General features: G+C 38.3%; 1 protein-coding gene across 10 annotated transcripts in view; it reads right to left on the bottom strand.

The window, feature by feature from the left end:
* Window positions 1–1,101: 1,101 nt before the first annotated feature.
* Window positions 1,102–13,740, bottom strand: part of m1ap (meiosis 1 associated protein) — a 31,767-nt gene continuing 19,128 nt past the window's right edge. For 9 of the 10 annotated variants that reach the window (XM_066680795.1, XM_066680792.1, XM_066680790.1 and 6 more), the window contains 6 exons: window positions 9,693–9,878; window positions 8,725–8,884; window positions 5,304–5,445; window positions 4,911–5,108; window positions 4,092–4,274; window positions 1,102–3,130 (listed from right to left, as the gene is read on the bottom strand). In XM_066680795.1, the coding sequence (XP_066536892.1) occupies window positions 2,993–3,130; window positions 4,092–4,274; window positions 4,911–5,108; window positions 5,304–5,445; window positions 8,725–8,884; window positions 9,693–9,878 (1,007 nt within the window). In that variant the 3' untranslated portion in view covers window positions 1,102–2,992. The remainder of the gene's footprint in view (window positions 3,131–4,091; window positions 4,275–4,910; window positions 5,109–5,303; window positions 5,446–8,724; window positions 8,885–9,692; window positions 9,879–13,740) is intronic. The other variant, XM_066680798.1, reaches the window with a different exon arrangement.

Here is a 13,740-nt window from a genome sequence, read left to right as displayed (position 1 = left end):
TCAAAAGCATGAAGTAGAATTTAAATATCTTGGGTCATGACTGAACTCCTCTGAAATCTATATTTTGTTTTTCATATTGCTCATGAAGCAAGTCTGAATCTATTAATATGCACAGGTTCCTGACGTAGTGTAATAGCAGAGGCTTATGAATTCCTCTTCACAAGAAAACATTATTCAAATGGTTACAGGGCTGATCGTTTGAGGCCAATGCACATCAGATACCACCCCACAACATTCACTGTGAAATTACACCTTTGCAGAGCACAAGTGAGCTGGACAAAAAAAAATTCATGCATAATCACAAAAGCGTAAAATAATGTTAAATAACTGGTAGCATTTTCACTGGTCCCGATTTTCGTATTTTTGCGGACTATAAAAAGGATTACACTTGGGAGGTATTTCTCATCTTGCATGACTTCCCCTTTCCTAGAATGTTCCGTTTCTGTTTTCATTCCACCCCCATCTCTATGCTTGGATAACTGGGGGAAAACAGAACTGTGTCGTTGCTCTCTGAATAGCAGAGCAGAAGTACAGCTGTTACCTGAAAAAGCTCTGACCATAGTCATATTTTGTCTTTTGCATATTAAACTACTTCATTTTTTGGACTAGCTTTCATTGTTTTCAGCAGATGTCAAACAATAAAGATAACTAAAGTAAGACTGGAGAAAGCTTTATGTCTCACAATAAACAGCATGACCGACAGGCACAAAACTGAAGCTGCTGGCTTAGTTTCTTGAGGAAAAACAAATCCACAGCCACTTGGCTACATGTAGTCTGGGTGTCGAAAATGAGTCACTTGACACTGCATGTGATTGAACATACCAGTCACTTAGAACTCAGAAAATGTATATGTGTCTATCATTGTGGTTTTAGTTGTGCTAATAGGATATATCCTTTTGAAAAATATATTTCTTAAAAAACAATTCTGCTGCCAGAGTCAAATCATACCTCTTTATGGAAACAGCATCAGTCTTTCTGGTCCTGGCCAGATTAGGTCTGTTTTTAACACAGATGATAGCTGTTATGACACAAAGTTCCTTGGCGATGATACTGGGAAAACTCAGTGTGAAAATGAACAAAAACTTCTATCTTTCATCTATTTTTATTCTGTAGACAGACACAAAACATTGAGTAACAATAAAGTGAATCAACACAAATGAATTTCCCTCAGTTTTAAACACTGGTATCATCTGCAATGATACATTTACAGTGACATATATGAACTGTGCAGTCAATATTATAAAATGGTAAACTTGTTCAATATGTCCTGCTTTTGGTCCAGTAGGCCACAAACATTGTCTTTATCTTTGAGAGAAATCATTTCAGTGGGAATAATGCTGCTGTTGAGTTTGACTGGGGTTTTAAATAACACAGCACAGACGTTACAGTCCAGCAGCCAATATGGCCCAGGAGAGAACACATGCTCAGGCCATTAGTTACATTTTACTTTTACCTAACACAATTAAAATAATGCCTCATAAAAAAATAAATAATTAAATATATATATTTCTGTAACGGGAACTCAGTACTGAGAAATACTGGAATACTACAAAACCATTAATGAACAAACTGCCTTTGACGTAACAGCTTTTAAAAAGTTGTTTGATTTCGACTGAGTTTACTTAATATCTGACCCCAAAATGATGTCATAACGCCATAGTGTGGGCAGAGCTAGGTGGGAGGAATGGCAGAAATCTGAAGGAAGCAACTCTGATGAGCCTTGGTCATAGATCGCCATTGAGTAACACTATGCCTCTGACCTTACTTCTGTTTCTGAACTCTTTTTCCTCTCATGAATGTCTTAAGTCCTATAACAAAGCCTCCAAAGCCAGGCTTCATTACCCCAGTACCGAACAGAGCACTCTCTTTTTCTCTTTTTCGCTTTCTCTCATTGGGGCCTTGTTCTGAATCTCTCATCAGCTGAGTACAGTGTGTTTCTTTCAGGCCCGTTGTACAGGCTTACAATGGCTCTACGTCTTTATATGCTCTCTTATATTCCTTTCTACACCACGCTAAGATAGACTCTTTCAGTTAGAAAGCACACTGAAAAGAGCTGCACTCTGTCTTGTACTCTTTCTCTAGCTCTCTAAAGCAGCTTTTCTATTTCTTTGTGTCTTTACATTACATTTTTGTTGTTCTATTTACTTATTTTCTTGCCTCAGCATTTCAGCCTGGATCTCTGAGAATTCCCCAGATGTGGTCAAGTCACTGTTAAAGAAAACAGGCCAGTAGTAAAGTCCTGAATGTGAAATCATACTAATTAAGCACTGTGAGAACTGTTTCTAATTGTAGGCTTTGAGAAACAAAACTGTTTTGGTTTATGGGTTCTGGCCATCTGAAATATGGGCGTTAAGTTAACAGAGTGTAATGCTGTTTTTGGAGTCTTTTGGGAAAGAATGAGGCGTTTTATCTGCTCTGTAATGCCTTACAGCTGTGGAACAATATAAACAGTTGGTGTGTGCTCCATTTTAAGGCTGCCATGTTGCACTGACCAACAGTAAACATACGAGACTTATACAGACTAATGATCTGAACTGAAGATTGCTGTGGTAAATAGGAATTATATTAAACAGTTAATATATTTATTTTTGTCATTGTGATTTAATATTAAATTTATCATGTCTCTTTTTAACGTGTCTCTATTTTTAAATGCCTTTTAAACAGCTGTAAATCTCCCTAGCCCACCATCTCATCATCATTTAACAAAACATATCAAGGAACCTGGGAAGAAACATATTTAATGACGAACAGAGATCTATTCTGCATGTTTAAAAAAAGGCCCTGAACTTTAAACTTGTTTCCGACCTGTAAATAAATCTACACGGGTGTGTCTGTGATGCAGTGTGCGTTCATCAGTTTGTGCTTATATAGACCACTTTAGCTTGTCTAAAGATAGTCTTACCAAAAACATTCTCATTCATGTGAAAGAGTTTTGCATACTGGTTACCCACAGATATTGCAGTTTAGCACTCTTCCTGTCTCTCTCATGTCATCATTGGTGAGCATCACTGTCCAGCAGGCAGAGCGTGTGGGTGTGAGCATGGGAGTGGCTCAGGGTCAGAGGGGGGCGAGACATCTTAGCCTGGGGGGCAGAGACAAGAGGGGCCACTGTAGCTCTCACACGTCCCTGCTGGAGTCAGAGAGAGAGAGAGAGAGAGAGAGAGAGAGTGTGTACAAGTGAGTGTGAGTGCATAATACCGTATACACCTCTAAAGAACAATTTTTTGTGTACAATAAAATTCTTTTGTTTTCTTAGTAGTAGTAATAAAATAAAATAAAAAAAACTTAAAGATAGAAAAGCAAATAAAAACAGAAGCACCAACGACTAAATATAAACATTTTCTACTTTTGTTTTCCCTTTTGCCTCCTACTGTTTATGACATAAGGTGTGCATTTGCACTGAATTCTTAATAAATCTACTATGATCCAGATAAGTGACAACATTGGTGTAATAATTTTGGCTGTGAATCAGTTGGTCATCTGTAGCATATCTGTGGAAAGGTCCATATTTAACATTCAACATTTCTCTACAATTCTCTTAATTTCTATGTCCTGTCATGTGTGGGTGTTTACAGTTCAGCTCAGGGTTTGTCAGCGTTAGACAATGCTTCCTTATTCCATCTTTTGTGTTTAATAAAGACACAGCTACACAGAGCTTCTTTGTAGTCAAGATCTTTGTACTGTCCTTGTAAAATATTTAGCACTACCTATTTGCATTTTTATGTGTGTGCAGGCGACATTTTTGCTGATAAGGGAATCTAGAGCTCCACAAAACCAGGCACTTTATTTAAGCATTACTTTAAGTCACAAAATTCTAAAATGTTGCCTGTTAAAAGCATGCCCAGTCTGATGCTTCAGCTGACAACTGAATTATGCTTTTTTTTCATAAAACATACTAGCTGGGTTCAGCATGTTAATCCAAACTTTTAGAGTGCTCTCAGTAAGTTCAAGTCAGGTTTTTCTAGGTCCCTGTCCTGAGAACTTATTCACATTCCCTGATATTGTTTTTGCTTTCCTTGCTGGAAGGCAAGAACTTAGAAAGCAGGGAATCAAGAAATATGTAATACAGCATGGCTGCTGTAGTGTCTGACCTGTCGTGTTGTGGAGCCCTCTGCTGGGCGGTTGATATTTCTGCGCTGGCCTCGTCCCTGGTTGTGAGTTTGGGCTCCATAAGGGCGAGAAAGCATACCTCTCATCTTTAGATACGGGTAGAGTTTAGAAAGCGTGCACAGAGGATTAAACACAGGGTCCTCCTCCAACTGCTCCAGGCACTTCTGAGTGACAGAGAAAAAAAAAACATTAACAAAAATAATTAATAATGAAAAAATTAATTTGTATAGTACTGTTCACATGCACAAAAACAAGGGCAGCAAAATAAAATATCAGGGCTTGATGCTTGCAAATTTACCAGTAGTGCTGTCATTTGGTTCCTGTTGCAGAATACAGGATTTGCAGATGACTAAGCTCTGCAGATACTAATATGCAAATGAAAAAAGTGAGACTATGATAAACTCCAGTAAGGTGCATGCTGCATTGAAAGATTGAGATCAGTGAGAAACAGAATGTTGCTAATTTAAGTAACTGAAAATTCATAGCTGGCCAACTAATTTGTATATGTGTTTATATTTGTACTTTAGAACCACACATTTATCCCATGACCTACTGACATTACATGTAGGTTACACTCTTGTGCAATATGCTTATATTTGTCCAAGGCCCTCTCTGATGTGAAGAAAAATGACAAATTTAAAAATGCAATTTAAAAAAATGGAGCCTAAAAATAAAATCTACTGCAGACTTAAAAATCTACTGTAATGAATAAATCATGCATTGATATAAACACTTAAAAAAATGCAGTGACCACGTTGCCTTGGAACAGATCTCTGTGTGTAAAAAAAGTGAGAGAATACCTCCACCATAGTCAGTGAGTTGAGTGGTGGATCCTCATTTGACATGGGCAGACTGCAAGGCAGCATTAGTTCTCGTGTGAGGACAGGTTTTAGTAACAGCGAGAGTGAGCCAGATGACTGAAGTACATAGTAGGAAAACACATGGGACCCAGAGCCAAACTCAGGCTCCAAACGCACCAAGAGAATCCAGTCACGGTTCTGAAGACACACCAGTTCAACAATTCAACATTCAAGATATATCCAAATATATCAAAAAACCTTGTAACATGAAAACCAAGCATAAGTCCTAAGCAACATTTCAAAATTCCTCATAATATTTCATCTATTTACACCTTTATCACAAAAATGAATGCTTATTGTCAAGAGAAAAAAGAAACATCATTCTCAACTGACTCTGAGTATGTGGCAAAGAGCATGAAAGGTCTGGTGATTGCTTTCCATCTCATCCCAGTCCAGCTGCCAGCAAGTCGTAGGTCTGACGATCAATGGAAGGCCGTACAGCACAGACTGACATACTCCATCTGCTCGGAGAGTTCTGAAATAAACAAAACAAAAAAACAGCCACACAATTGTTTGGTTCTCAATCAACTGTAAAAAAGTCCTCTTACTTCCAATTAACCAACTTGCACCAGGATGTTGTGTGTGTGTGTATGCAGGTGTTAGTTTTTACAATACCAGTTTTAGGATTCTCGTTATTTCATATTTTTCCTTTGATTTCCTTTCTAATGCAGTGGGATTACCTTTACAGAATCTCTTTATCTTTCTTTTAGAAATATCTTGTGAAAAATATGTTACAGGCACCTAAGAGCAGGACATTTGCTGGAAAATGACTTAAATGAAAAGCATGTCAGTATAATCAAATTGATTATACTGAAATAAGGGGACAACGGCAAACTGGATTATTGCTTTAACTTTCATTTCCAACAAAAATGAATAAAAAAAGAGTTCCAGCGACTGAAGGAACTCTGTAAAGCTGATCTCTGAAGATTAATCAGGCAGGCAAAAACAAGAGAGTGAGAGTAAACTGAGAAGACAGATAAAATGGGAATGAGACAAAACGATAAGGAACTTTTTGATTCATTTTACAATGACAAGGTAAGAATGCTCTCACTCTCTCTCCAAAAACTCCCTGAGATCAATGACCTCATGTGTATGCAAAATGTATGCAAAACACAAAGTCACCACAATGTAAGGCAGTGTATCTGTCTGTGTGTGTGTGCTTAATACCTCACACACTGAAGCCTCTGTTTAGTTCTTCCACACAACATTAGAACATGACTCATACCCATGTTCAGCATGACACTGATGGCCTTTTTGCATAATCCAATTCAGTTTCTCACTGTCTCTCTATCTGACTCTCTACCTCTGTTTTTCAGTTTCTTTCTTGTGATCACTTTTTCCATACAACCCTTTTTTGTGTAACATTAGCTTCATGAAATACATTCCCTTAAAACCTGCATCACTGTGAGCATAAATGCTATGCTTAAAGAGCAGGGCATAAGCCATAGTCGGGTAAAACATAACATATGTTTTACACATGGAATAATTTCATAACGGGTAGGTATCAGAAACAAAGTTGATAGTTTCAGTTACAGCAAAGATTACACTTAAGCCGTATTATACTCATTCATTCATTCATTATCTGTAACCGCTTTATCCAATTCAGGGTCACGGTGGGTCCAGAGCCTACCTGGAATCATTGGGCGCAAGGCGGGAATACACTCTGGAGGGGGCGCCAGTCCTTCACAGGGCAAAACACACACACATTCACATTGGACACCTTCGAGTCACCAATCCACCTACCGATGTGTGTTTTTGGACTGTGGGAGGAAACTGGAGCCCCCGGAGGAAACCCACGCAGACACGGGGAGAACACACCAACTCCTCACAGACACTCACCCGGAGCGGGAATCGAACCCACAACCTCCAGGTCCCTGGAGCTGTGTGACTGCGACACTACCTGCTGCACCACCGTGCCGCCTGCCATATTATATTACTTAATATTTTAGTTTTCTACATAAAGTAGGCCTTTAAGAGGTTATTTTAAGTTACAGAGTAAATAAAACCCTATTGCTATTTGTCTACATGCTGCATGTTTCTTCTATTCAAAGCTGAGTGTCAATGTTGGGCCACTGAAATGTGTCAACAAAAACAAAATGCAGTGATTTTCTCATTATTTAAACCCTGTATTTAATTTTAAATGTTGAAAGTTTATTGAAAATTATTTGCCCATTTTAATTCAATGCGAGCAACTTGCACCAAAAAAAGTTGGTACAGACATGTTTACCACTGTGTTACATCACCTCCTCTATTAACAACACTGTAAACATTTGAGAACTGAGGAGACCAGCTGCTGTAATTTTTGCTTGTTACTGGATTTCAACTACTCCACACCTTGGGGTTTCCATTATAGTGTTTTTCTATGGGTGTCATGTCTGGATTAATTTAGCACCCAGACTCTTTTACTAAGGAGCCATGCTGTTGTAATCCATGCAGAATCTTGACTGACCTTGTCTTAGTGAAATAATCACGGCCTCCCAAAAATGACATTTTTGTCTGGATGGCAGCACAATGCTCCAAAACTTGTTTATACTATTCTGAATTAACAGTGCCTTCACAGATGGGCAAGTCAACCAAGCCATATTCAATAATACGCCCCCATAGTATCACAGACAGATGGCTCCTCACCTCTACAGCCTGAAGGACTGAAACCTGAAGGCATCTGTAATTTCCATAAATAATTGAACATTTTGATTTGTCACATCAAAGGACACTTTCCTACTTTACCTCAGTCCATGTTAAATGACCTCGTTTAATTTGAATGAGAAACAGTGTTCATAGGCACCAATCTTTGGAAGTGTTTCTGAGCTCATTCAGTATTGTGAACTACAGAAATGGGTTTGTTTTTAATGCAGTGCCATCTGAGGGCCTGAAGATCATAGCAAGCCAATATAGTTTTTTCACCTTATGCCTTGGATTTATGGATTTCTCAGGACTCTCTGAAACCTTTAATGATAGTGTATCATAGATTATGAATATCCCAGTTCTTTACTGTTTTAAGCTGAGATTCTTGAATTGTTGCATTATTTGCCCAAACAGCCTATCACAATGGTGAACACCTCAGAATCTTTACTTATGAAATATTCAGCCTCTCTAAGATGCTTCTTCTAAACCCAGTTAAGGCACTGACTCGTTGTCAATTAACCACATTTTTTTGCACACATAGAAAAAAAGCAAAAACAAAGAAGTGTTGCAGGTAAAGTAAAAAGGTAGGTTGTCCAAGGGCATAGGTAAAAGCCAACTCAAAAAAGCCTTAAGCATTCATAGGTAAAAAATAAAATATGTCCCTGAGCAAAAGATATAACCCAGCACTGTCTAAAATGAATGAATGAACGAACGAATATATAAATAAAAAGTGCCTTTGTAAAATCACTGATTTGTCATTTTTCCAGTGAGTTGTGGCCTGCTCAGGCCTTGATCAGGACACAAAAAATGACAAATCAGTGATCAGTGATTATACATAAGAACATTTTTATCTTCTGCCATGTGTTAATAAAGGCAAAAAATTTTATAAGCTTGGTTTGAGTTTGACTAATATATTGTCTTTGTACCAATTATCAAATAAATATTTTAAATACAGCGTTTTGTTGATTTGCAGATTTTTGGATTTTGCTTTTATTTACATTTTGCAGAGCATCCCAACATTCCAGGAGTTGGGATTGGTATATGACTATTTCGTTGTCTCAAGCTGATCTGTCATCATTAAGCTTTGAAATAAAGAAAGGAATCCAGTTTAATTGAAGGAAAACCATACTTGATAACTCGTAGTTGCTGTGGTGGAGGACTCTGACTGGACAGTTTCTTGTTCTGGGGCTGGAAGTCCCGGACACTCTCAGTTTTGGCTCCAAGGTCAGGTGTGCCAGGGAGAAGGGCAGGACTCACAAGTCTTTCCTGCATGTCACACTTAATACACACTACAAAAATACACATTTGGGTTGTATTTTACAGATTGGCAAAGAGTGTGATATAAAGTGGCAATATGATTGTAACAATTTTATTTACCAATAAAATAACTATCAATTATCATACTAAATAATAATTATAATAATACAATAACAAGTTTTGTGGCAAAGCCTCTACCTTCTACACAGAAGAATAGGGTTTGAGTCACTGCTCTGGCAAAGCACCTATCAGTAAGAACTGACACATCTTACAGTAAGATCAGTAAGAACTATGACTAGTGTTCAGTTCCCTGCTTGGGTACATATCCATCCATCCATCCATTATCTGTAACCGCTTATCCAATTTTAGGGTCGCGGGGGGTCCAGAGCCTACCTGGAATCACTGGGCGCAAGGCGGGAATACACCCTGGAGGGGACGCCAGTCCTTCACAGGGCAACACAGACACACACACATTCACTCACACACTCACACCTACGGACACTTTTCGAGTCGCCAATCCACCTGCAACGTGTGTTTTTGGACTGTGGGAGGAAACCGGAGCACCCGGAGGAAACCCACACGGACACGGGGAGAACACACCAACTCCTCACAGACAGTCACCCGGAGCGGGAATCGAACCCACAACCTCCAGGCCCCTGGAGCTGTGTGACTGCGACACTACCTGCTGCACCACCGTGCCGCTGGGTACATATCATGAAGTGAATACTAAATTTATATACTTGTTGCCTACATACACATTCTGTATGTCAGTTTTTCCAAAATCATAAAGACAGCATCTTAGTGTAAGATGGTGTACACTTGTGTGTGTAATGTAAATACCAGAATTAGGCCTCGGAACAGGGTTGGTTTTTGGACCATGGGGCATTTGTCCAGGTGCAGGTAAGAGCAGCTGAAGATGTTCCCTTTCTCCGGATTGATCATGCAGCCAAGTTTTTAGAAGGTTTTCCACAGCAACTACACTGTTCTCCACCAGCTGCAGGTCCATCTCTGCCCCTAACATTAGGTCTGAAAGAGAAGAGAGAGAGAGAGAGAGAGAGAGAGAGAGAGAGAGAGAGAGAGAGAGAGAGAGAGAGAGAGAGAGAGATTTGAGGATTTAGAAAAACATGACGCTCTTGCTACATCTGAAACCACCACTAGAGGGTGCTGCAAAACTGTTTCTTTTCAAAGTGTCACAAGTCATTTTGAAGTGAAATTTTGAATCAGACCTTAGTAAACCTCACTGTATGAAACTAGTTGTGGAAGCCTCTTCTGCTAGGGGCTAAGGTGCCCCAAATGTTTGACTGTAAAAACACAGTTGGTATAATCTTCATGGAAATGCTTGAAACAATCTGAATACTCTACAGCAACTGAACACGAGATTAAGGCAAACTTGCCTTGTGCCTAATGTGGACTACAGGGTTATAAATCTGTGGGCTTTAGAGCAGTGGACATTTGCTCTCTATAGTGACAAAGTCAATCCAGTTTCAACTGCAGTGGTCCAGTGCTTAGAGTCTTCACAGATGTGCAGAGCTCATAAAATAGATTGCTGTCCTTTATATATAAGGATAAAAAATGCCTTTGTAAAATCACTGATTTGTCATTTTTGCCAGTGAGTTTTAGTTTTGCTTATATATATACAGGGGTTGGACAATGAAACTGAACCTGGTTTTAGACCACAATAATTTATTAGTATGGTGTAGGGCCTCCTTTTTGCGGCCAATACAGCGTCAATTCGTCTTGGGAATGACATATACAAGTCCTGCACAGTGGTCAGAGGGATTTTAAGCCATTCTTCTTGCAGGATAGTGGCCAGATCACTACATGATGCTGGTGGAGGAAAACATTTCCTGACACGCTCCTCCAAAACACCCGAAAGTGACTCAATAATATTTAGATCTGGTGACTGTGCAGGCCATGGGAGATGTTCAACTTCACTTTCATGTTCATCAAACCAATCTTTCACCAGTCTTGCTGTGTGTATTGGTGCATTGTCGTCCTGATACACGGCACCACCTTCAGGATACAATGTTTGAACCATTGGATGCACATGGTCTTACTGGTGCAATGTGCAATTAATGAAGATTGGCCACCAGGCTGCTCCAATTTAGCCATGAAACCTCCCACACTAAAATGACAGGTGTTTCAGTTTTATTGTCTAACCCCTGTGTGTGTATAAATATATATATATATACATACACACAGGGGTTAGACATATTATATATATATATATATATATATATATATATATATATACATACATATATGTGTGTGTGTGTCTAATTGAGTAAATATAAATAATAAGGCATATTCTTTACTGCTGTTTAAAGTTTTGTAGTATTACAGACATTGTTTTGAAATTGTGCAAACCCAGCTATGTTTATCTTACTTTTTAAACTAGCACTAGTTTCATATTTGCTCTAAAGAATATCACTTCAAATATTTAGATGTATGCCTTTAATGTATTTTTGCTTTATTTCTACATTTTAGATGAGACCTTTGAATTAAGAAGTGCCATTCTTCATGAATGTTATTCTGGAATTAACTCTGTCTAAGATAAGACTATGTCAGCATAAATTGACTTCTTCTGGAGCCACTAGTGTTTTTAATTATTCATGTACCTCTATAGGCCCCAAAGAGCTTAATGGGAACCCACTGGACATGTTTAAATTTTTATTGTTTAGTAGAGATAGAGAGAGACGGGTGGGGAAAAAGAGTTGGGAAAAAAATAAATGGAAGCAATCCCTACCATGCAACTGTTGTCTTGGGAATTGTGATGGGAGGAGACACTAGGGAACTTTCAGACCAATGATATGCACTAAAGCAGTTTTTGCAATAATTGCTTTTCCAGGTCATCAGTGAAGCAGAGCTGATAATCCATTGTATCTGATCTTCAGTGCACAATTCAAACATCAACATCACAGTGTTTTCTTTTCATATACTACACCCAAAAGGACACTGAAATTGTTTGCTGAAGCCTAATAAAAAATAAAACAATCACTATTTGTGATACATAAACATCATTAAAGGTCTTATAACCACATGCTGAATCTTGAAATAATAATAATAATAATAATAATATTTCTTACAAGGAGACGCTCATGTCCTTAAATAGCTGTGAATGTAAAAGTGCATCTTGAATGAATGTTGAAAAATGCAGTGCGCTTCTACACACTGCTGAGACTTCATGTCTAATAAATGTCAGCCAGATGGTGTGAGTGGGCAAAAAGAAAAAAAAAAGTTGTGGATAGAGAAACTGGTAAGCGGAGAGCATGGCAGCTTTGGGTAGATAGCAGTGACAGATGCAGAGCAACCCCCACATCACCTGTTAACACACAGATTATGTCTCATTATGCCATTTCTATATCTCTCTACTTGTTCCTTCCATCTGTGTTGAGATAATTCAATTCAGAATCATATGCTTTTTTTAACATAGCTGTTCAGATTGTCCAGAGTGTTTGTACATCTTCTCCACTCCACTCATATCCTTCTTCTGGTCCATTCCATCAATGTCAGTAAAACGCTAAAATGGTTAGCAGCACTCATCTTCAGTCCATTTACACACAGACCGCACAATACTCATATCCTAAATCCATCACTCATGATCTCTCTATTCCTCTGTCGTCAGAGTAGATAGAGATCAGAGTACCAGACGGACTCGGAAAGAGCATGCCTCTGTCATCTCTGAGTGAAACTAATTGGAAATAATTGATCATTTTGCTGTCACTAAAAGATCAGAAACTTTAGCTTGATATCTATTGTGAACCTAATGACTACTGAGCCATTACGATCATTATTGCCTGTTACTAGCAGATAATTAGCACTATATATCATTTCTCATCCTGTGATGTAATGGAGAAAGAGTTGGGTTAGGAATGTTATAAGAGATTAACAGCAGGGACTTTTCTTTCCAAAAATAGTGGGGTTTTTTGTCTCTGATAGCACTGAATATGGTATGTAGGGGTTTTCACATTGTGGTTTGATTAACAAATATACCTGTTTCAAACGGAAAAACAATCTAAGCGAATATGTTCTCGACTCAGCATGACCTCTTATTTAATTTGACAGCTTTCAATTTGCAGCAGGAGCAAACGTGAGCAAGAAAATATAAGTGAGAAAAACAGAAAAAAAACAAGCCAGTGGGTCCAGGGCTGGGGGACTGGGGTAGGAAAGAGGCTGTACCACAAATGCTGACATGTGGAAACAGAGTCTGCTCAGCATTAATATAAAATCTGCATTATTAGCAAATGATGAGTGACATCTACTTGTACACACAGCTGCCACTATTCTGCTAACGTCATTACTGCAACAGCATGACCTTAATAGAACCTTTTCCACTGTCAGAACACAACTGTTTCCTGAACTGCAGACATCTGATGGGTGTCCAAAAGCAGAACAGTCCAGGTGATCTTCCAACACAGAATGGAAAAGCCAAATACATCTGGATATGTCTAAGTGTAGCGGTACAGTCTATATCCATGCTACATGGTTGCAACACTCCAATGAAACAAACACATCTTTAATTTTTGATTTCAAGATTTAGAACTACAACCCTCACTCCCATCACCTGAAATGGTTGAATAAAACCTGATAAAACAGCTCTGGTTAGTAGTGTTATTACAAACAAACAAATTTCATTTAATATAATATGCTATAATACTACAACATGCTCATACGGGTACAAAACATTCATTCAGTCATTGTCTTTAACTGTTCATTCAGTTTAGGGTCGCAGTAGGGCTGGAGCAAAACAAAGTGAGGTAAATGAATCCTCTTATAACATTACTAACAATATGAAAATATTAATGATGGATAAGTAAAGTTATTCAGTACTTTGAGCATGGTATGTTAAAATAAAAATATTATATAAATTATTTAATTGTAAAATTTT

This window comes from Hoplias malabaricus, chromosome 9 (genome assembly GCF_029633855.1).
Source record: "Hoplias malabaricus isolate fHopMal1 chromosome 9, fHopMal1.hap1, whole genome shotgun sequence".
Lineage (NCBI taxonomy): Eukaryota > Metazoa > Chordata > Actinopteri > Characiformes > Erythrinidae > Hoplias > Hoplias malabaricus.
Note: the sequence above shows the minus strand (reverse complement) of the source record. Positions and strands in the feature narration are given on the sequence as shown.